This window comes from Zootoca vivipara, chromosome 6, assembly GCF_963506605.1.
Source record: "Zootoca vivipara chromosome 6, rZooViv1.1, whole genome shotgun sequence".
Taxonomy (NCBI): Eukaryota; Metazoa; Chordata; class Lepidosauria; order Squamata; family Lacertidae; genus Zootoca; species Zootoca vivipara.
In genome coordinates this window covers 37376325-37398774 of record NC_083281.1, presented here as the reverse complement: position 1 = coordinate 37398774, position 22450 = coordinate 37376325, and the positions used below count along the sequence as shown (strand labels likewise).

General features: G+C 43.2%; 1 protein-coding gene across 1 annotated transcript in view; it reads right to left on the bottom strand.

The window, feature by feature from the left end:
• Window positions 1-3539: 3539 nt before the first annotated feature.
• MYOM3 (myomesin 3) overlaps window positions 3540-22450 on the bottom strand; it is a 52586-nt gene continuing 33675 nt past the window's right edge. The window contains exons 23-36 of the mRNA XM_035120310.2: window positions 20128-20172; window positions 19085-19221; window positions 18198-18342; window positions 17537-17596; window positions 16290-16357; window positions 15093-15203; window positions 14754-14841; window positions 13916-13954; window positions 13505-13610; window positions 12520-12683; window positions 11278-11314; window positions 9979-10001; window positions 7098-7153; window positions 3540-6525 (exon numbers count right to left, since the gene is read on the bottom strand). Coding sequence (XP_034976201.2) covers window positions 6250-6525; window positions 7098-7153; window positions 9979-10001; window positions 11278-11314; window positions 12520-12683; window positions 13505-13610; window positions 13916-13954; window positions 14754-14841; window positions 15093-15203; window positions 16290-16357; window positions 17537-17596; window positions 18198-18342; window positions 19085-19221; window positions 20128-20172 — 1355 coding nt within the window. The 3' untranslated portion in view covers window positions 3540-6249. The remainder of the gene's footprint in view (window positions 6526-7097; window positions 7154-9978; window positions 10002-11277; window positions 11315-12519; window positions 12684-13504; window positions 13611-13915; window positions 13955-14753; window positions 14842-15092; window positions 15204-16289; window positions 16358-17536; window positions 17597-18197; window positions 18343-19084; window positions 19222-20127; window positions 20173-22450) is intronic.

Sequence of the window (22450 nt, the reverse complement as noted above, 5' to 3'; positions counted from 1 at the left end):
AATGCACCCCTACCCCTTCTGATAGCAGAATGGAAGAATAATACTTCCCCCTATTTTTTTTGTATGCAACTTGTTTTCCACCCCTTCATCTTAATACCCCTGCACCATACTTTGAGAAACATGAGTCCTGGTTTGGAGCAGCTTTGCGCTTGCAAAGTACTGTTGAATTGATTTGCTCCTGGTGGTGAAAGGCTTGGTGACTCCAGGCTCTCACTAAAAACTCCTTGTTAGCAACAGCACCACGGGCTACTGGTCTGTTTCCAGGCATAAATCAGTGCTGGTTTTGACCAGCAGAACCTTATATGACTTTGGTCCAGGCACTTTTGGTGAGGTCACAAGAGAGGGATTTATTGGTGGCTGCTCCCAGATGGCGGAACTCCCTTCCATGGGAGGCTAGGCTGGCCCCCTCTCTGCTTTCCTCTCGCCAGCAGTCAGAGAGCTTTTTGTTCAGACAGGCCTTTGGCTGTTACGGCAGAGTCTTCTGAGGGTGGGTCCTGCAGCTGAGGTAGGACATAAAAGTCTTACCAGCAGGGTCCTGGAGCAACTGGCAGATGTACAGGGAAGGGCTGTAGCTCAGTGGTAGAACATTGACCTTGCATGTCGAAAGTTCCATCTTCAATCCTGGACATCTCCATGTAGGTCTGGGAAAGACTGCTGGCTGAAACCCCAGACCAAAAGGCTGACTAAGTTTAAGGCAGCTTCATATATTTGTATGTTCCTTCTTTTATAGCCTAGGTATTTATTGCGTAGAGGCCCCACCCACTAAATGCTGTATCTGGTCAGTTGATGGGCTGATGCCTTCTGTGGCCATTGGCTTCTGCTAGGCCCTGGGGTTTCAAGCTGTGGGAATATCTCCTCAAGGCTCTCCTCAGCATCCAAGGAATCTGTTCTGGGGAGATGTGGACTCTGGTACACAGAGCCCTACATGGGATGGACCAGGGAGTAGAGCCCTCTTCTCCTCAGAGAATCTCCAAGGGTTCCTAGACTAGGACCAATAGCAACTGAATCATGCAGACCATGCATAGGAACACATTTTCAGAGCTAGCTTTGAAGCAGAAAAACATATGTATGTATGAGATGGAGATTAGGGCTCTCTCAGACAGGCTGGCCATGTCTTACTTTACAGAGGACAGTCTGAATGGCTGTCTGGTTCCAGCCTAGTTTAAAAAGAAATGACCTAGGAAGAGAGAGCAGGAGGGGCCTTGAAGAAGCTGCCCATCAACACTTAGCACCTTGACAGCAGATCTGGAGAGAGTAGGTACACAGGTCAGTTGAGCAGTCTTTCCCACAGCAGTGAGAAGTATTGCATTTCTATTTAAATCATTGTAATTATTTCTGAATTTGCATCTTTACATACAGTATAAGTTAGCATATGCCAATTTCTTCTTCTTCTTCTTCTTCTTCTTCTTCTTCTTCTTCTTCTTCTTCTTCTTCTTCTTCTTCCTCACTTTCTTTTCTTTTTCTTTTTTTTAAATAAATCTTTATTGAACATATTGAACATATTAAACATATTTCACAAAAATATACAACAACATACCATCTCACAATCCATATCTCGTCCTATATAACAAAAAGATTAAAAAAGAATACAAGAAATTTTAAAAAGACCCAAAGTAGACTTCCAAATGTTCTAAAAAAAAGCTAAATTACACTTGTTATATTTTACACAGTGTCATATTGTTACATTATTTTCATAAAGCTTTTTGATAAAGAAAAAAGAAAAGAAAAAAGAAAAATTAAATAGAAACATTAAATTGACATATATTATTTGTACGTTGCAAGACTCATTCAAGATCTGCCAGGAGGTTTTTGCTATCACAGTAATTTTTCAGATAATCCTTAAATATAATCCATTCTTGATTTACTTTTTGCATCGAATACCCTCTTACCCTCCCTGTCATTTTTGTCATTTGCAGATATTCTAATAGTTTAACTTGCCATTCTGTTTTTGTAGGTGTAGTTTCATTTTTCCAGTACGTTGCATAAAATTCTGGCCGTGGATGTTGTATACATAAAGAGAGGCATTACTTCTTTTTTTATTTCAGTTGACATTATCCCTAATAAGGCGGCTTCTGGTTGTTTTGTGAATAGGATCTTTAACATCTTTTTTAGTTTGTTATATAGAACGTCCCAAAACTTCCTAATTTTTCCACATTCCCACCACATAAAGGTAAAGGTAAAGGGACCCCTGACCTTTAGGTCCAGTCGTGACCGACCATGGGGTTGCAGCGCTCATCTCGTGTTATTGGCCAAGGGAGCCAGCGTACAGCTTCCAGGTCATGTGGCCAGCATGACAAAGCTGCTTCTGGCAAACCACAGCAGCACACGGAAACTCCATTTACCTTCCCGCCAGAGCGGTAACTATTTATCTACTTGCACTTTGACGTGCTTTCGAACTGCTAGGTTAGCAGGAGCTGGGACTGAGCAATGGGAGCTCATCCCATCGCGGGGATTTGAACTGCTGACCTTCTGATCGGGAAGCCCTAGGCTCTGTGGTTTAACCCACAGTGCCACCCGCGTTCCACCACATAGCATAAGCCAATTTCTTCAAATCTGCCTCCTCTTTTGGGTTATGCAGTTCCTCTTCTTTTGCTCCCTAACGGTATCAGAATTGTCCTTTTGTGCCTGAAGGCGTTTAGTTCATAACAGGACACATTCAGCTGGAACCCTGGAAAAGTTCATTATCTCTTAAGCAATCCCGCTCAGCTCTGCCAATTACCTCTTTTGACTTCTGCTGACCCTGGGGAGCTAAAATTTAAGCTGCTGTGTCAAAGGGACTGTGGCATTAGCTAACCAGCACTAGAGAGGGTGAGGAGGACATGACAAATGGCCACAAATGCTTTTATGAGCATTTATAACACAAAATAGCGTGGTAGATTTTGGCCACGTCTACACCTTATATTTAAGGCTAATGACTTCCCCCAAAGAACCCTAGGAACTGTAGTTTATCCTCCTAAAGTTACAATTCCCAACACCGTTAACAAACTATAGTTCCCACATGCTTTAAATGTATCACGTGAATGTGACCAAACTATGGTCCAACGGGCCACTGTCAGAGAAAAAGTATAGAAACGAAAGAATTAAAGGAAGTTGAAAACCAGTAGAAGCTAGTAGAAGGAAGTACAGCCATATATGGAGATAACAGCCCCTTTACTTTCCTTTGCTTGTACATGTACAAATGCTTGTGTTTTTTCATATTTGGTGTGCCAGCCTCTCAACTACTTGCTGGTTGAGGTTGCCGCACTGGCCTTGCAACGCTTAAATAAACACCCTTCATGACTGACAATTGATGTCTGGATTTTATTGGCCATCTAGGCTGAACTCATAGGGTCTTGGGTATTGAACCCCAATATTTTCCCAACACCACCAGTGGTCTGTGTGCTTCTTTCAAGTGAAGTGTGTTTGCATTAAAAATTCAACCTATATTTGGTCCACGGGGGGGGGGGGGAGTTGGGCAACCCCTGTTAGCCCTTTTCACAACAAAGGAAGACCTTCAAACGCCTTTAGATCTAGGTAGCACGCAGGCGAGCAGCCATGAATTCAGGTTTGGGCTTCTAGTTTATTAATGCATGCTTCATCATCAAGCATCATCATTTTCTCTAGTCTTGTCACATTTATCTGTTTTCTTTAACATGAATATTAAAAGCATAGCATGAACCACAAAACAGCTCACTACAGAGTCTTGATCAATAACACCAAGGAAGACTTCTGAAAAAGTGTCACCTGGACTCTACATCCAGAATAGAGCCACTGCTATTAGCATCAGCAGGAAGATCTCTGACTTCGGACATATCCAACTATTCAGTTAAAGCATACTTAAATCAAAGCACATGACTTCACCCAATGAATCCTGGAAGTATACCCCTCACAGAGCTACAATTCCCAGCACTCTAAACTATAGTTCGCAGAATTATTTTTTTGGGGGGGTGGGGGTGGGGAACCATGTGCTTTAAATGAATGTTGTGAATGTTGTGGATGTGACCCTAGTATGTAGTGCTGTAGACTGAGACCTCAACCATCAAACTCACTAGATGACCCTGAGCCACACGCCAACTCTGCCACTAGCCTACCTTTCAGGGTTGTTACTGTGAGAAAAGAATTAGGGGGACGGGAATAATGTATACTGCCCTGAGCTCCTTATAGGGTGGGATGATAATAATAATAATAATAATAATAATGCTATAGACATTTGATTTCAGGTTTGTTTTTTGTGAAAAACAAATCCAGCACCTTCTGTACTCTAGTTCAGGCCATGTTTGTCCTGTAAAGAGATCCAGCTTTAGGCCTGTCACTCTTTCCAAGCACCCATTCTCTAAAGTACACTTTATTTTCTCTCTGCCTGCCAGGGCTGAGTCATGCATGCTTGCTCGTCACTGGGCAACCACAATATCATGTTATAATTTGTGAATGAGCCACTGTAGACCTAACATCACTCTTAGACCTGGCTGACATACCATCCAAGTCTGAAAACTTTCCAATAGAGCTTGATTGACAAGTCCTTTTTTGATATGGTGAACCCAGATTTTTAAAATTGTGATTTCATAATGGGCAGGGTATAAATAATAACATGATGATGATGACGACGACGACGATACTATCGGGGATGTCATATTTGCACCTACAAAAGTTGGGGTGGTCACACTACTTCATTTCCAATCAGTACACATCCTGTGACTTCCTGCTGAAATTCCTTGTCTTTTCATGCTACAAATGTTCTGGATTTGTCTTTGTGTGTGTCCCACTTTTGTTCTGCTGCAGCCTTTCCAGACATCAATAACGAGGTAGCATCGTGGAAGCATCAGAGAACTAATGAGGAGAATAAAACTACCACTAAAACATAGCACCCACAATAAAGCACCAGTCTGGAGGGGCCCTTAGCTTGCAGTCAACATTTTCTGAGTGGGATTTTCATGTACAGTACTGTTCCTATGGATGCTCTGATGCAAGTCCCCGTAGCTGTGTTCTGAAATACTTTCAAAAAGTGGGCTACCAAGGGATGTGGTGGTGGTTGGCACTTTCACAAGCTCAGAGCACTACGACAAAATCAACTAGAAAGAGTCAGAAATTGTATGCTACAGAATACCAGCTACTGGATGTGTGTGTTTAGGTGGAAGCACAATGTGGGGAGAACTATTGCCATCCTGCCCTGCTTCTGAGTTTCCCATGAGGCATCTGTCTGGAAAGATGCTTGACTAAAGATGGACCCTCATGTCCATTCATTGCAGCAATTGTCCTTCAGAGGGGCTCAGTAGAGTGGGTAAGTCCATTGCACATGCCTCTTACTTGTGTAGTTCCTGGGTGCCCACAAGAAAACTGGGCTTCATTTCCAGCCTCCTACCTTGACTGCCAAGTGTTGCCTCCAACCTCCAGCCATTTCATTGGAACTGTCCTTTGGCACCAGCTGTTCTAGGTTTATGAAGGAGGCAGTACAAACTGTGCATGCCCACTAGTTAGGATAGATTTAAAAAACAGCAGGGTGGATCCAGATTAAGGTTGACACCCCAAACAAATTTACTAGGTGAACATATGAGGAAATTTGCTGGCTGAATTCAAGTTTTATTTATTTCAATGCAAGTTAAGTCATGACTTCCCCAATCCATTGATTTCCATGGGACCTACATTCACTTAGCTTACCTTGGATCCAACCCAATGACACTGTCCATCACAGATTCCCTTTACCATGTAAAAACAGATGGGTCTCCACTGGTTTTTTATTCTCCCTAGGTATTTATTTCCTTCCCATGTATCTGTCTAAGTGTGCATGCATGCTGTGTTAGGAAATACTGTCAGGATATTAATCAACACAAGAGTAGGGGCTGGGGAATTATTTCTCTCTAGTGTTTAATTTCTAAAAGGAGAGGAGTTGCAGCTTCAGGCAGTCATAAGAACACAAGAAAAACCCTGCTGGATCAGGCCGCTAAAGGCCCTTCTATCTGAGCCTCCTTTTCTCACAGTGGTGAACAAGATGCCTATGAAAAGCTCAAAAGAGGAACTGAGTGCAACAGAGCTCTCACCCTTTGTGATTCCCAGCAGCTGCTATCCTGAGCCATACTGCCTCCGACAGTGGAGGTAGAACATAGCCAGCATAGCTGGTAGTCTGTCCTCGAAGCACCAATCCAGGTATACTGGTGGCAGTTATTTGGCAGTGAGAGAAATGCTTTGCAAATGGGGAAGGAAAATAAATCTCTTCTATCTGATTATTTTATGTGAGCTCTGGAGTTGAAACAAGGCGCTGGGCTAAGACCTAGCTCAGATCAAGGGCCGCTCATCTCTTAGCTCCTTAGGCTCTTCTCCATGCTTGTACACACTGACAGTAACCCTGCCAGTTTCAGAGCCCCACTTGTTCTTGACAAAGATGCTGAATTTCCCAGAGTCCTCGCTGCTGACATTCTCAATGGTGATGGTGATAACGGTCCCTTTCACGTCCATCTTGTACCGATCTTTGAATGTAATGACCTGCTCGTTTTTGTACCAAGTGATCTCCGGATAAGGATCTCCAGATATGATGCATGTCAAGCAGAGAGTCTGTTTAACAAACAAACAAACAAACAAACAAACAAACAAACAAACATAGCATTAGCGATAGAAATTCAGGCTTTACAAAAGGAAAGCAATACAGATAAGAAAGGTCTCTGAGTGGGAGAGTATATTTAATTTATGACCTTATAAAATGGATGCAGCACCAATTCAGTTGTTATGTGTAAGCCTTAGTGAGCATTAGGTTTACATACTCCACCTCTGTTGCATGCAGAGGAGGTTATTTTAAGCTTCCAGACTCAGTTGGTAACAAACCATAGTTTACCATTTTCTCTGAATATGGGAAACTGCGGTTTGCTACTAATCACAATCAGGAGCTTTAAATGCGCCCTCCCCTTGTGTGTCTTTTCCCTGCCTCATACATACACAGAGAAATGTAAATATGAGAAAAAGATTTAGACCATGGTCCTGTTAATGAATTAGGGTGTGGAATGGGGACATTATTGTATCCATGGTGTTATAAATTGTAAAGACTCTCAAGCAGTTTAGGGCACCCAGAGGAAGAAGTTGTCCCCCTACTATTAGGGCTAGAGTTAACCTGTCCATAACATTAGAATTACCTTGTTCTCCATTATGGTGGCAACATCTGGAAGGCCCCGAACAACTTTTGCTCGGCCTGGCAAAAGATCAAATATCATTATTATTTATTCAACTATCAGTGAAGGGCCATGAACACTGTCAATACATTTATTTTAAGACACACATAATTGATATAATAATAATAATAATAATAATAATAATAATAATAATAAATTATTTATACCCTGCCCATCCGGCTGGGTTTCCCCAGCCACTCTGGGTGGCTTCCAACAGAAAAATAAAACACAGTAATCTATTAAACATTAAAAGCCTCCCTGAACAGGGCTGCCTTCAGATGTCTTCTAAAAGTCTGGTAGTTGTTTTCCTCTTTGACATCTGTTGGGAGGGCATTCCACAGGGCAGGTGCCACCACCGAGAAGGCCCTCTGCCTAGTTCCCTGCAACTTGGCTTCTCGCAACGAGGGAACCGCCAGAAGGTCCTCGGTGCTGGACCTCAGTATGAAAATTGTTGCATAGTATTTAGGGAGGCCCGGCTCTAGGTGTAGTCCCGGTGTTTTGGGGCGCCGGGCCGGCAGGCGGGGTGCTGCGTGGCAAAGCCGCGCGGAAGCCATGCTGCACGCTGCGAGGGCGGGGGCGCCGGAGCGATCTCTGCGCCTCAGCGCCAGGGCGCCCGACCTGCTTGAGACGGCTCTGTATTTAGGATTCAAATACACAGCACATTGTATAGAGGGGCTTGAAGTGTGACAAAGTAAGGGGCCATAAGCACGTAGCTTGCCACAAGTGAAACATTCAAGGCTGGATAAAGGAAGGGGGGGAGTACAAGCTAAGCTCACAGGAATGTATGTGCTTAAGTTTTGGGTTACTGTAGTTAAGTTTTGAATTCCTATGTAAGCTGTAAGTTTCGGATTCCTGGAAATCATGTGATTTGGGGGAAATCATGTGCCTAGGCTAAATACGGTAGCAGTAAGTTTTGGATTCCTGGAAATCATGTGATTTGGGGGAAATCATGTGCCTAGGCTAAATACGGTAGCAGTAAGTTTTGGATTCCTGGAAATCGTATGTTTTCGGGGAGATCAGGTGATGCTTATTTGTACCTGTGTATAAAAGGATTGTGCACCCCACCAGTGGGTGTGCAGGTTGCGAGCTTATTGCACTGCACCTTTGCTTAGCATATGCTGAACCAATAAATCCTGTTGTATCCTGCCTGGCATGTTGCCTCTTTGTGTTGGTTCCATTGCTCCTATCATCACCTCACCTTTTCCCACCAAAAGAGGAATGTCTACTAAGCTTATATATTAATAATGTTATGACTGCTGCTTGATTGTTCCTTGGTTAGGCTACTGACTGTTTGACCAGGACAATCAGCTGATGCTTCACAGCTGAGAGCTAAGGCCAGAAAATGACCTTGTGATAGCTGGGAATCTCTCTTGATAGCTTTTAGAATGCAATGCACATCAAAGCTTGGAGAAGGTGATACTCCTCCAGCTGCAAAGAGGGGGCAGATAGACAGCAAAAAAGCAGCTTGCAGTTTGAACTTAAGAGAGGTTTCCACCTGGAGTTAACTGAAATGGGAGGAGCAGCCTTTATGGCAGGGGTGGGGTTGATGCTGCTGCAGAAGATCATCCCTTTGGACCTGCTGAAAGAGTGTCTGCTTGCTTCTTATATGCCCAACTTGTATATTTGCGAGGATAGCTCATATTAGAAAGACTGTGTCCAGTTCTGGGTGGCACAATTTAAGAAGGATGTTGACAAGCTGGAAGGTGGGCGGGGGAGGGTGACCCAGATGACCAAGGGTGTGGGAACCCTGGCAGGGGAGGTCAAGGGCAGGGGGTGGCAGGCACAGTCCGTCAGGGGAGGCACATCAATTGCCTGTGCTCTGCCTAGGACAGCAATTGCATCTGTCTTCATGGGATGGAGGGAGGAGGCAGAAGCTCAGCCACAGCACATCCTGCTCTCTGGGGATCTGGGTGTGTGAGGCAGACCTGTTGGGGAGCGGGGGCTTCGTCAAGAGGGTCCAGACACAAGCAGGAGCAGGGTAACCCCCCCCCTCACAACTTGGCAGGGGGTTTGACTGGATGGCCCTTGTGGTCTCTTCCAACTCTATGATTCTATGACATCTTTAACTCTCCAATACTTTTGGATCCATAGGAAACTCAACCCACTGGTACTGCCCCTAGACCCCCCTCTCCACGACCAAGGGAAATGGAAGTGTGTCACCAGTGGGGTCGCAAGAGGGCTGGGGGGTGGTGCTCCCTGGGTGCCATGTCTGGTGTATGTGTGACAAGAAGGCACCCCACGGGGTGCTCGCCCTGCGCCCCCGGGTGCGACGGCACGAGCAGCCGCCTCGCCACCGCAGCCACATGTGGAGGATCCTCTGTTCACAGCTGCAGCTGCGAGCAGAGGATTCCACCGCTGTCCATATGGTGTTGGAGCGGTGCTGGCGGCAAACCGTTACGTACAATGCATGCATGGTTTTGCACGCATGCACTGTACGTAGCAACGCTGCACATGCGTTGTACATAGCAGTTTGCTGCCGGCGCCACTCGAGCGCTGTACGGGTGGCGGTGGGATCCCTCCATTGCCACTGCAGCTGTGAGCAGAGGATCCCGCCACCATCCGTACGGTGCTCAGGCGGTGCCAGCGGCAAACCACTACGTACAATGCATGCATGGTGTTGCATACATGCACTGTACATAGCGACGCTGCACATGTGCCCTACATAGCAACACCACGCATGCATTGTATGTAGCGATGCCACACGTGCGCAGATGGCGGTTTGCCCCGCCTGGGTGTCGGTTAGCCTTCGTTCGCCCCTGTGTGTCACAGTACAATATACAATACAAACAAGTGCCTTTGATGCATTTTGGTTCAGTCAACAAAGATTGCACTTTTGTATACTCACGCTCTTCCACAACAGCTGCTTCCCTAAAATGAAAAATGATATTATGAAATCAGCATAGGGTTTTTCTTATTAAATGAGTATCTAATACTCATAAAGAGATTTCCTTCCTGAATCTCTGCTTTCCCCTATTCCAAGCAGCCGACCCATTTAAGCTGCATAATAACCCCGTGATGTAGGTTGGAAGGAGGGGCAGATGAATGTGCCAATTTCAGTTTCTCTCGGTTTCTCATTTCCCCCCCCAGTGTTAAACTCGGTTCTCCACATTTCCACACCAAGTTGCAATTTTTAAAAGTCCAAATATATACAATTCCGAATGCAATGTTGCCTAATATGTACATTTTTGCAAAGCAATTTTTGCTTAATGTAATGCAATTTTGCATATCCCCCTCCCACTATATTCCTATTGAGTGCACAGTTTATTGCAATATATGCATTTTTGTACCCCTTACTTGGCTGGAGAACTGCACTGAAAATTTGAAAAAGTGCAAATTCGGAAAACGGCTTATGTTTTGGTTTTCATACATATGGGTTTCAGAAAGTGCGAATTAGGCAGACTTTAAATGTGACCTGAATGGATTTTCTCTCCCTCCCAGTGACTCTAGCTGGGAGAGTGTGTGTGTGACATCCAAGGCCCATCCAGTTGGCTTCATGGCTGATCAGGCATTTGAACCCAGGTCTAAGTTCAATGCTCTAGCCACTACACCATGTACTGGCTTATTACATAAGATTAGAAAGTTCCACCAAAAATATCCAAAGCCTCCCCATCCTTAATTAAAATTAAAACACTAACAAAGACACCACTACCCCAACTGTAGGGCAAATAAAAACCCCTCACATCGCACAAGTAATATGGCTACTCTCCTAGCTGGCATTTCAAACTTGCATGTCTACCCCACCCCACTTTCTGGTTTTTTGTTTTGATTTTTGAAAACAAAGCTTGCCACCAGTGCTTTTTGGACAAGATCTAGTTTGGCAGCTGTTAGAAGAACAAATTACACCACCCTTTGTTTAATGGTAGTGCAGACTACTTTGCTCCAAAGGGCAGGTGGCTCTTGAAAAAAATGTGACTGCAAAGGATCACTAAGAGGGTGAGCAGGCTGGTGTGGATGCCATACTAACTGCTTCCTATCTCAGGATGCACATTTTGTCATGAAGTACACAGTTAGGGCATCAGCTTCACACCCAGATGATTGGAGCATGCTCAGAAAGGAAGCAAAACCTTTCTCTGCATTGAGTCTTGGTTAAGTAATAAGTAGAGATTTTCTGTTGAAAAGGAAAGAGTTTGGAGCAAAAACTTACTTGAGCCTTTGATGTTCAGCCAGCGCATCATCGAAAGCTGTAAAAAGAGAGAGGTTTTGACTGAATGAATCATGTTTTTCTTTACTGTTGAAATATGAAAACAATACCAGGTTCTTGTCCTCTATTTGTCTCCTACGCATAGATTTGCCATTCATCTCCAGTGAAGTGTCCAAACTCTTTCCCCCTTCTTTATATATATATATTTACTAAGCTTTAAGGCAAATACAAAAGCAGCCAATGAAAAGGAAAGATTGTCAGCGGTAAAATGTTTTCTATTATCCCAAACACCTATGCCCATAAATCTGGAAGGAAAATGCGCAGTTGCCCTCTCTACCACGGCGAATTAGTCTCCATTAGTGAAAACAGAGCCTTGTTCATTGGGAGAGGAGAAGGGAAGGTACTTCTAGAAAATGGAGGGGGAAATGTGGAGCTTAAATGACAGGGAATTCTAAATTTCCAGCAACACCTCGGGTAGGAATGATAAGTAGGAACCAAAGTGTTATTGGAATACCGGTAAGTACATGGAGGGAAACAGTTCGGTGGAACACCAACAAGTAACTAAAACTTACAGCATAAGCCTATGAATGCCATTTAATTCAGCGGGACTTACTCCCAGTGCATACAGGATTGCAGATGCAGGGTTGTAGTAGCCATTTTGAATTTGGTTGTTGTAAGAGTTGCAGTCTATTAACTTTGTTCCTTAGCTCAGTCTCCTGCCACTCAGTGACATCACATTGCTCTTTTGCAATAGCAAAAATTACATATCCCTCAAAATCAAATATCAGTAGAAAAATCTATAAATATTTGAAATTCAGAAAGTCAAATCTGACATCAGAAATGTTGTTGAATCTGTGGGAAATTGTCTTCCAACTCTAATCCTGCAGGAAGGAGTGTTAAACGAGAGTCTCCTCTAAGATGGAGCTAAGTGAGCTAAGGCAGGAACTTAGCAAAGTCACAGAATGTTAATTTTCTAGGACAGGGAGACTCATCTTTGTGGGGTGAGGAAGCAGGACTTTAGTCAGCAGGTCTTCCTTAGCTTCAAATGGCTGGAAATGCAATGGCAGGGGTCATTCAGTTTGCAATGTAAGGGTTAATTTTGCCAGTGTTAGAGAGAGGAAAACCAAAGGCCAGGCGGAGTGCTGGGTGTTGAGATGGAGGCAAAGATGACCCTTGGGGTACCTTCTGACTCTACAATTCTATGATTCTTTTTTTTAAAAAAAAAGCTGTTGGCTTGCTGCTTACCTTTGCCAGACAGGTCAGTCGACAGCTTGCGTGATTTTTCTCCATCAAACAACTCCAAAGTATATTTGCCTTTGTCCGACTCCTTGGGATCCAGGATGTGGAGCCAAACCTGCTCCATGGTTGTTCCTGTTTTCCGTCGGTCTCCTCCTTCCACGCGCTTGTCGCTGAATAAACAGGATGACATTGGATTACCATGATGTAAAAAAAAAAGCCATTTAACTATGTCAGAGCAATGGTGCTGGCACCAGACTTCTTAGTGCTGGTGCCAACCAGCCTCTTCTCTGGGGAATGTGATTGATGGATTACTGCCACAGTTAAGAAGCTAGGGGTTAAGTTATGGAAAAAAAACTAAAATTGGGGCGTATGGCCTTTTGCTGCACTCAGAGGTTCCAATGTTCCTTTGTTCCTCCCTCCCTCCCTGATTCAAAAACAGGGGGTTGACCTTTGTTTCATTCTTCCTGAAGCAGACTAGTCCACTCCATCAGTTTCATAGACAAAGAACTACCAGTACAAATGCTGAACCAAACCCCATGCCTTGGAGTTAAGGCAGAAGAGAGCAGCAATTCCCCCTCTCATTTTACCAAAACATTTGTCCCACATTTTCAGGTGTGGAGGCAATGACTTCTGACAAGTTGTGTAAAGGTTCCCCCCCCCTCCATCTTTAAAATAAAGCTCAATTGCTGAGAAGAGGTTAGAGAAGCAGTGGCATGCAGGCAAAAGGCTCGTGCATATATTGGCTTAAGAAACCAAGATACGATTGTGCAAACCATGTGGATATGCCATTTTTGAACACTTCCCCACCCCATGAGTACACATACCTCTTAGGCTAATAACTTCCAAAAATGCTAGATTTGAATGTGAAATATTAGTTTTGAATGTAATTTTGTTTTGAGAATCCTTTGCAAGCTCCTCAGCAACACTTGGAGCTACAAAGTGGAGGTATAAACATTCTAATTCAATTAAGCAGTAATAAATAAACACGTACTTGTGGTCCCAGGTTGCTTTCATGGCATCTGTGTAGTATTTCACCTCACTGTAGATCTTAATGCCTTCTACAGTAGGCTGGACTTTCAAAGGCGATGCAGAAAGAACTAAATAGAGAATTGTGGGGAGGGAGGGGTTGTGGGGATGGAAATGCAGTTGAGAAAGATGATCAGGCCTCCTATTTTTTGCTTTTCTTTTAACCCACATTTGTTTATTTTCTTTCTGCCTTTCTTCCATGAAGATAGCAATGGCAGGTATGTATACATGTCACTCCCAGAGGTCGCTGATCCAGGCACTGACCAAACCCAGACCTGCTTAGCTTCAGCAAGGCGGCAGCCTTGTATCTATTGTACATCTTTAATGTAATGTTATTGATACCACAAGGATGTGGGTTTAGAAGTAAACCACTTACCGCTGATCCTGGCAAGTTCCTTGAGGATGTCATCAAATGCTGTAAAACACATTTTTAAAAATCCTTTTAAGTAGATAAAAACAAACAAGCAGCAACACATAGAAAACATATTAGAATGGCAATATTTTCAAACTATGTTCTGGATAACCGTGGGATTATTTGGAAGAGAATTAGGGGTTATTCAATTAGAATTTCACTTAGATCTCGCCCTTCGTCCAAGGAGCTCAGAAGAATGTGCACCAATCTTCTTCAGCCTGGTACCCTCCTGATGTTTGGGTCTACAGTTGCCATCATCCCCAGCCAGCACATCTGTTGGCAAAGTGCTGGCCACACAAGCCTTTCTTCCTCTTATCCACACAACAAATCCCGCTTAGGTAGATTAGGCCAAGAGAAAATGAGAGGTCAAAGTCACCCAGGGAGATTTATGCTGAGTGGGAATTTGAACCCTACCTGGTACCTCCCAGATGTTTGGGGCTACTTATAAATAAAACAAATCTTTTTTAAAAACGCTATTACTTCCCAAAACCAATTATTATTATTATTATTATTATTATTATTATTATTATTATTATTATTTCCAGGGCATGTGAATGAAAAAACCCATATTTGTACTTCTTGTATAAATTTTCGTTTTCATTCGGTTCTGCTGCTTTTGTTTTTTTGTTCTTGTTATTGAAGTGCATACTCTTGTTTAAATAAATGAAAAGATTTTTTAAAATTCACCAGACTGTGTTGCTTGATACACTCTGGATTTGTGTTGATAAAGGGCAGGTTATAGATATTTTTTAATGAACAGAGAGCAATATATCTCCTGCTCAATGAATAAAGAGAAACATACCTTCTTTAGAGAGATCAAGCTGAGTTGTATCTTCCCCTCGGTCATCAGAAACCACAGCTTTGTATATTCCCTTATCCGCTTTGGTAATCTAGCAAAATACAGACAAACATACAGATACAGTATACAGGCATATATTTATCTATCAAGAAATGAAAAAAGCATTGAGCATCATTGATGTGTAGGGTGATCAGATGCAACGAAGGTCCACATTCCTCTGCACCATGATTACCTGGGCAGTCTTTCATCCCCCCCTCCCCATTTTAGCATGTAGTGTCTATAAATCCATTTTAATTCCACCCTATACATTACTGACCCAATTGGCTATTGTACACCCTTTACCTTCTTAATCCGCAGAACTCCAGCACCTGTCTTTGGGTCATATTGACCATCTGAACGTGGTTTGTTATCAAAGAACCATTTGAAGGTGCTCTCCTTCTTCATGTTTGCTGCCTGTTGAAAGGAAATGGGTAGGAGAGTGGAGGCTTACTTGAAATCTGGTTAGAGGAAGCAATGTAGAAACTCTTCCTTTCCGCTGCTATAGCATCCCCTAGGGCAGCCCTGCCAGGGAATCTCATTTCTGGCACAATTAATGTCACAGATAGTTTAGCTCTCAGCAGTGGAGTGGTAGCGTGGAGGGAGAGTGCAAGGGAGCACAGCTCCAGGATATTTTACAGGGCCTGAGCAATGACAATACCTGCTGGGAGTATAAGGGAATTGACGAATTCTACTTGCTCCGGCAAGTGACATGAGCGATAAAGAGAGTTTCAAGTACAAGCTATTGTCTAGGACAGAGAAGCATAGACAGTTAGAGAAAGAGGGAAATAATTAAATAGAGGCTAGGTACTGCTTTGTTTTTATTGGATGGGATGACTGCTTCATGCTAGTGGTTTAAACGATAACTTATTGCAGCTTCCTTGCAAGATTGATTGCGTTTGTATTTCAGTTGGCTAACGTTCTTTTGTTAAAGCTCAGCGTCTTATACAATATGACGACGCTATGCAGTCAGAAGAGAGTACCGATGAGTTCAATGAAACTGACTTTCTGTAAGTTTACTCCCAGCAGGATTACAGTCCTTCTGGTCCTAATAAATTGAGTATTGTGGTATGTACTGCTGCTCTTTGATGAGTGTGTATAATATAGAGTGGATCAATAACAGCTGATTGCATTGTTGGACTCTCCTTGAGTTCACAGTTACAAAGACTAATGATCTATTGCATTAAAAAAATCTACCACTATACCACTGACCCACTAGCCTCTGGTAAAATGGGAACAAGGCTGAGATTGTGGGGATAGTTTTATTTTGTTAACTGAGACCAGGAGACAGAACATTTTGCATCTTTGTTATGCCAAAACAATAGGCTTCACTCCCAACCCCACTTACCTGGGAGTAAGCCCCATTGAATTCAATAGGACCAGGCATAGATAGGATTGCACTCTTAACTGCCTATTAATTGTGGATATTGTTTCTCCACTTTTCTTTTCCTTAATAATAATAATAATAATAATAATGCCAGTCTCCGGGGTTGTGCTAATTACCTTGCAGGTCAACAGGACTTCACAGTCTTCAGTGACCTTCCACTGTAGCTGTTCAATAAAATGTGGACCTGTTAAATGGAAAGAAACAATCTAGGTCAGACATCCCCACACTGTGGCCCTCCAGATGTTTTGGCCTACAACTCCCTTGATCCCTAGCTAATAGGACCAGTGGTCAGGGATGACGGAAATTGTAGTCCAAAACATCTGGAGGGTCAAAGTTTGGGGATGCCTGATCTAGGTCACCTGCTGTGCTCAGAGTCATTGTAGATTTGAAGAAGGGGTTGGTTTCTAGGCATAAAGGTAAAGGGAACCCTGACCTTTAAGTCCAGTCACGGACAACTCTGGAGTTGTGGCACTCATCTCGCTTTACTGGCTGAGGGAGCCAGTGTTTGTCCGCAGACAGCTTCTGGGTCATGTGGCCAGCATGACTAAGCCGCTTCTGGCGAACGATGGAAACACCGCTTACCTTCCTGCCAGAGCGGTACCTATTTATCTACTTGCACTTTGATGTGCTTTCGAACTGCTTGGTTGGCAGGAGCTGGGACCAAACAACAGGAGCTCACCCCGTCGCAGGGAATTGAACCGCTGACCTTCTGATCGGCAAGCCCTAGGCTCAGTGGTTTAACCCACAGCGCCACCTGCATCCCATAGCTATGCTAGGCATAGCTAAGCATAATTTTCTTTTAAAAAACAATCAAGGGAATTTTGGCCAGGCAGAACTAGGCAGGTGAAGAGATGGGTGGAATTTTGAGCACTATCACTTTGGGAACAGGATTGATTCCTTCTTCTTTTGCTTGTTGAAATGAGGCATTTTCCTATTTTAAACAATTTTAAATGGAAAATATCAGAAATCAAAGACCCTGGTTTTGAAAAATTCTTAGATGAGAACAAATCAGGCATCCAAGTGGGGAGGTGCATCCGCTGGCCCCACACTGGCTCAATGTCCCTACAGCAGAAGCCATTGGGGATTCATTGTTCCCCTTCACCATCCACACCACTGTACAAGTCTGTGTCCAGCTTTGGGACTGTCTCTAAAGTACAACACACTACTCAAAACTCTTGCTGACTTTTCAGCTCCTCTACCTGTAACCTTGACCTACTTTGCCCCATGTCAACAAATGCAATTTGGTATCACAGCTTTGCTCCCCCACCTCCCCATCACAGGTGCATTTTTTGGGTAACCTCTTTTGCCGCAAATGCAGCTTCTCAAGCCAGGCATATAGCCACTGACTGCAAGGATATCTTACCATGCTTTCTCTTCCATTCTCTCTTCTTGGCATCAGCCTCTGCTTTAAGTTTATCAAAATCTGGAAGAATAAATACACCATCGGATCAGCGTGTGATGGCAAGCCAAGATATATTGATTCATGAAGGATAGTGTTGAATGTTTAACACTGTGCTAAGACGAGTAACTTCCCCAGATGTGTTGATTTACTAGGTTTTCCAGTAGCCATTCATGCCATTCCAGGGCATGAATACAGAGCGAAGGTGGGAGACTGACTGCGAGACAAGAGAAGGCAATGACACTTGCCCATGGGTGGTAGGGATGGAAGAATCTTTCCATTTCACTTTGTCTCAATTTCTAATTTTTCCGTTCTTAAGTGTGATTCACCACATCTCCATAACTTTGTGATTTTTTTAAAAAACCAAACTATTTAAGAGCTGTTCTCTAAACACTGCATCAAGTTCAGACACTTCCTAAACATTTAAAAGCAGCCTTCCCTAACCTGGTGTCCTCCAACTGTTTTGAACCACAGTTCTAATCAGTCTCACCGACTTCTGGCTTGGGCTGGCTTGGGCTGATGGGAAGGGATCAGGTTGGGGAAGGCTGCCTAAAAGTTACAGTGGACCCACAGCCACAAGAGACATTTGCAGCTGCCTCCTTTTGCTTCCTGACCCTCCACATACCGTCCCCGACCAGAGCCAAAGTAAACTGGTTTTCAGCTTTGCCGTCTTTCAGCTTGGCAGTGTATGTCCCCTTGTCGTCCTCAGAGAAGTCTTGGATGATCAGTTCCACAAGGCCTTTTGCTTTGTCAAAATTGATCTTATGCGTCTAAATGCAAACAACGGCAACAGCAACACAAGCAAAAATAAGTTGTTAGCAAAGGAGAACATGGCTAGTGGGGAACTGAACAATGCATTTTAAAATCCCACTAAAATCACAGCTAAAGACAAACACGAGAATAAGAAGGAACCATTTATTTATATCAGCTCACTACTCCAAAGACTTCAAAATTGAAAAATGGGGTTTGTAGCATCCGGAAAGCAAGAAGGGAGCAAGCAGGAAGGGATTCTTAGGAGCAGAATTGCCCCAAGACATTTTGCGGCCTGAGAAGTACAAGATGGCGCCCTCTCCATTTTTCATTTTTCATACAGAAGGTGGCTGGACTGTTAGCATCTTCCACTGGAACCACCTCTTCCATTGCATCTGAGGGAAACTCATCAGCAGATGAGCGGGTGGGTGGGTATTTCTGCTGAATTGTCTGCAGACACCAATTCCCCACAAGGAAATGCCTTACACGGCAAAACTGAGCAGGATTTAACAGCCCTCTCAGCTAATAAGCTGGGGTATGTGTGTTAAATTATGCTTTATTGGATGCTTGCCCCAGTTTCTTGGTGCACACCCAACACAGACCTGAACCTCACTCCTCTGCCCATCAGCTGACATCACCAAGTGACATCAGTTGAGTGACAGGTTTGGGGGAAATGGCATCATGGGCCAAACTGAAGCCCAGATTGGCCTGCAGGGCAGCGGTTCCTCACCCTTGTCGTAAAGCAAATGACGGGAAACTCACTGGAGTGCTTGAAAGCTCCTTTCCGTTGAAAATCAAGTGCAGCTCTGCCTCTGGGGAGAGCTTCTCAACCTCCAGCCACAGCCGCACCTCCCCTTTCTCCAGAACATCGATGTTCCATCCGGATATCAGGTCAATTACTGAAAGGAATAGAAGAAGATGTGCCAGGTTATTGGAATCCGAGGATGAAGAGTGAAGCTCAGCTTGGACTAGCAACATTTGATGGATTATGGCTTATTGCTGAACTCATTGGGAGGCTTGCAAAATGTAATAAAAAACCCCATAATTATTTGGTCTGATTTTCCTTTAACACTATGCCAATCCATGGCAAAACCAATGCCCATGGGTGTGAATACTCATAGTAAAACACTTTTGACTTAGCATTGTGTTCATCTCCTCCAGACAAACCATGAGTAGTAAGTCAAGAACAAACCTTGGTTACAGCTTGTGGTTTGGAGCTAAAACCAACTGTGATTCTGGGTTTGGCCACAATGCTAAACTAAACCATGGCTTGGTTCCAGATAGGGCTGAAGAGGAGGAAAGTGGCCACAAAGTACATGCCTGTATGCATTTACCCTTAGCCCTGGTCTGGCTTGGATTTCTGTGCAAACTGGGCCTACACAACACACCTGAAACAAGCTTGCCTGGTTGCTGAAGGCTGATATAAAATATACAAAGAGAAAATATACACAAATATACACAAAAACCACTAGGAGTTATTTATTATTATCTATTTTAAATTTTAATTCGTTCCAGAAGTCCGTTCTTAACCTGAAACCATTCTTAACCTGAAGTACCGCTTTAGCTAATGGGGACTCCTGCTGCCGCTGCACCACCGGCGCACGATTTCTGTTTTCATCCTGAGGTAAAGTTCTTAACCCGAGGTACTACTTCTGGGTTAGTGTAGTCTGTAACCCAAAGTGTTTGTAACCCGAGGTGTTTCTAACCCAAGGTACCACCGTATTTTTACCCTTGTGTTTATTAATCCCCTTGGTCACTGTTTGCAGCTTCAAAGTCACATATCATTTTTTAAAACAACAACTTACAGGGGTTGCGGATCTCCTGGCTGATCTTCCGCAGCTTGTCCAGTTCTGAAAAAAATGCAATGAACAGAACTAGGCCTTAGACTTAAGAAAAGGAGCCATGCACATCCCAACCCTTTCCCCATTGGGTGCTGGTGCTTTGGTTCAGTTGCCAAATTTCTACTGCACTGAATAAATGAGTGGTAGAACTTTTGAGATAGCTTTGGGAGGGAGCCGATTCAGTAACTAATAGAAAACACTCAAGGGTGGCACACAGCAATGGGTGGTCTAGGAGATGGCCCTGGCCAGGCCAGGCCAGAGTCCCCAAGGGATAGGCACCCTTTTCTCGCGAGGAAGCCTATTCAGCATAAGGGAATTTCCCTTAAAAAAAGGGAGAACTTAACAGCTATGGATAGGCAGAACAGGAGAGCCTCATTCAGCTCATGGGCTAAAGGTTCTGTACACCTAGTCTGGGGTGCTTGAGTGCAATGCTCCCACAATGACATTGGTTCCCTCTGATTGCATTGCCTTAGACTGTGTAACCTGGAACCCGCCACATACGTAAAGTTTGCCCGCCACATACAGTGGCCTGTTGGGTGTCAGGAGGTAAAGGACTGCCCCCCTTTTGTGGGCTGCCTTTCATGGCTGCTTAGCTTAGTTTGGGTTGGTGGATCATAAGTTGTGCAAGGTTTCATAAGTTGTGAATGAAACCAAAGTAACCATGCGGTGGAGACTTGATTGGATTTTGCTTGAGGAGACATCTTTGTGGAGGTAGAGGATGTAAGAAGGCAGCAATTTCATATAAATCTTATTCCAGAAGTCATTCACCAGTGGACATGTCCACCACATGTGGTAAAATGAACCTATTTCTTTCTTACATTTCCAACATTTATTATTGTTGTTGTGGTAAATCTTTGCTAGCTTTTCTGGTGTAAGGTACCATCTATACATCATTTTCATTATATTCTCCTTTAATAAGCTACACGCAGTAAACTTAATATTTTCCTTCCACAACTTCTCCCAGTCCTCCATCATAATATTATGTCCCACATCCTTTGCCCACAAAATCATAACATTTTTAGTTTGTTCATCTTTTGTATGCCATTCTAGCAGCAATTTATACATTCTCGAAAGTATTTTCGTCTTAGGTTCTAACAATTCTGTTTCCACCTTTGACCTCTCAATTTGGAAACCAATTTCTCTATCCATTTTAAACGCTTCGTTTATCTGATGGTATTGGAGCCAATCATCCAATTTACCTTTCAACTCCTCATATGTTTTTAATTTAAATTGGTCTCCATCTTGAATCAATAAATCTCTATATTTCAACCAACCGGTCTCCATATTTAACCTTTTTCGGACCTTGGCCTCCAGAGGCGAAAGCCAATTTGGCGTTTTTCTTTCTAATAAATCTTTATATCTGGACCAAACCTTGAACAATGAATTTCTGACAATGTGTCTTTTAAAGCTTCCATGGGCCTTAACCTTATCATACCACACATATGCATGCCAACCATGAACATTATCATAACCTTCTAAATCCAAAATGTTTGCATTTTCCAATGTGAACCACTCTTTCAACCAGCAAAAGGCAGCTGCTTCATAGTAAATTTTAAGATCAGGTAGAGAGAAGCCTCCTCTTTGTTTGTCATCAGTCAATATCTTATATTTAATTCTTGGCTTCTTCCCTTGCCATATAAACTTTGAAAGCACCTTTTGCCATTCCTTAAAGCAACTCAACTTTTCAATTATTGGCAATGATTGAAATAGGAACAACATCTTTGGCAATACATTCATCTTAATCGTTGCTATACGGCCCAACAAAGACAATTTCAGGTTGGTCCACGTTTCTAAATCCTTCTTAACTTCATTCCATAGTTTCACATAATTGTCTTTAAACAAATTTAGGTTTTTTGCAGTCATATAAACACCAAGGTATTTCACTTTTTTAACAAAAGATAAACCAGTTGTTTCTTGCAATTTCTCTCTCTCTTCCTTATTCAAATTTTTATCTAATACTTTAGTTTTTGATTTGTTCAATTTGAAACCTGCTACCCTTCCAAACTCTTGAATAACTTCCAGAGCCCTCTGTACACTGGACTCTGGATCTTGTAAAGTTAACACCAAGTCATCAGCAAAGGCTTTAAGTTTATATTGTCTCTTCCCTACAGTTACACCTTTTATTTCATCATCTTTTCTAATCCTGTCAAGCAGGACTTCCAGGACCGATATAAAAAGCAAAGGAGAGAGAGGACACCCTTGTCTTGTACCTTTCTCAATTCTAATCTCATCTGACACCATATTATTCACGATTATCTTAGCTTTTTGATCTGAATAGATTGCTTTT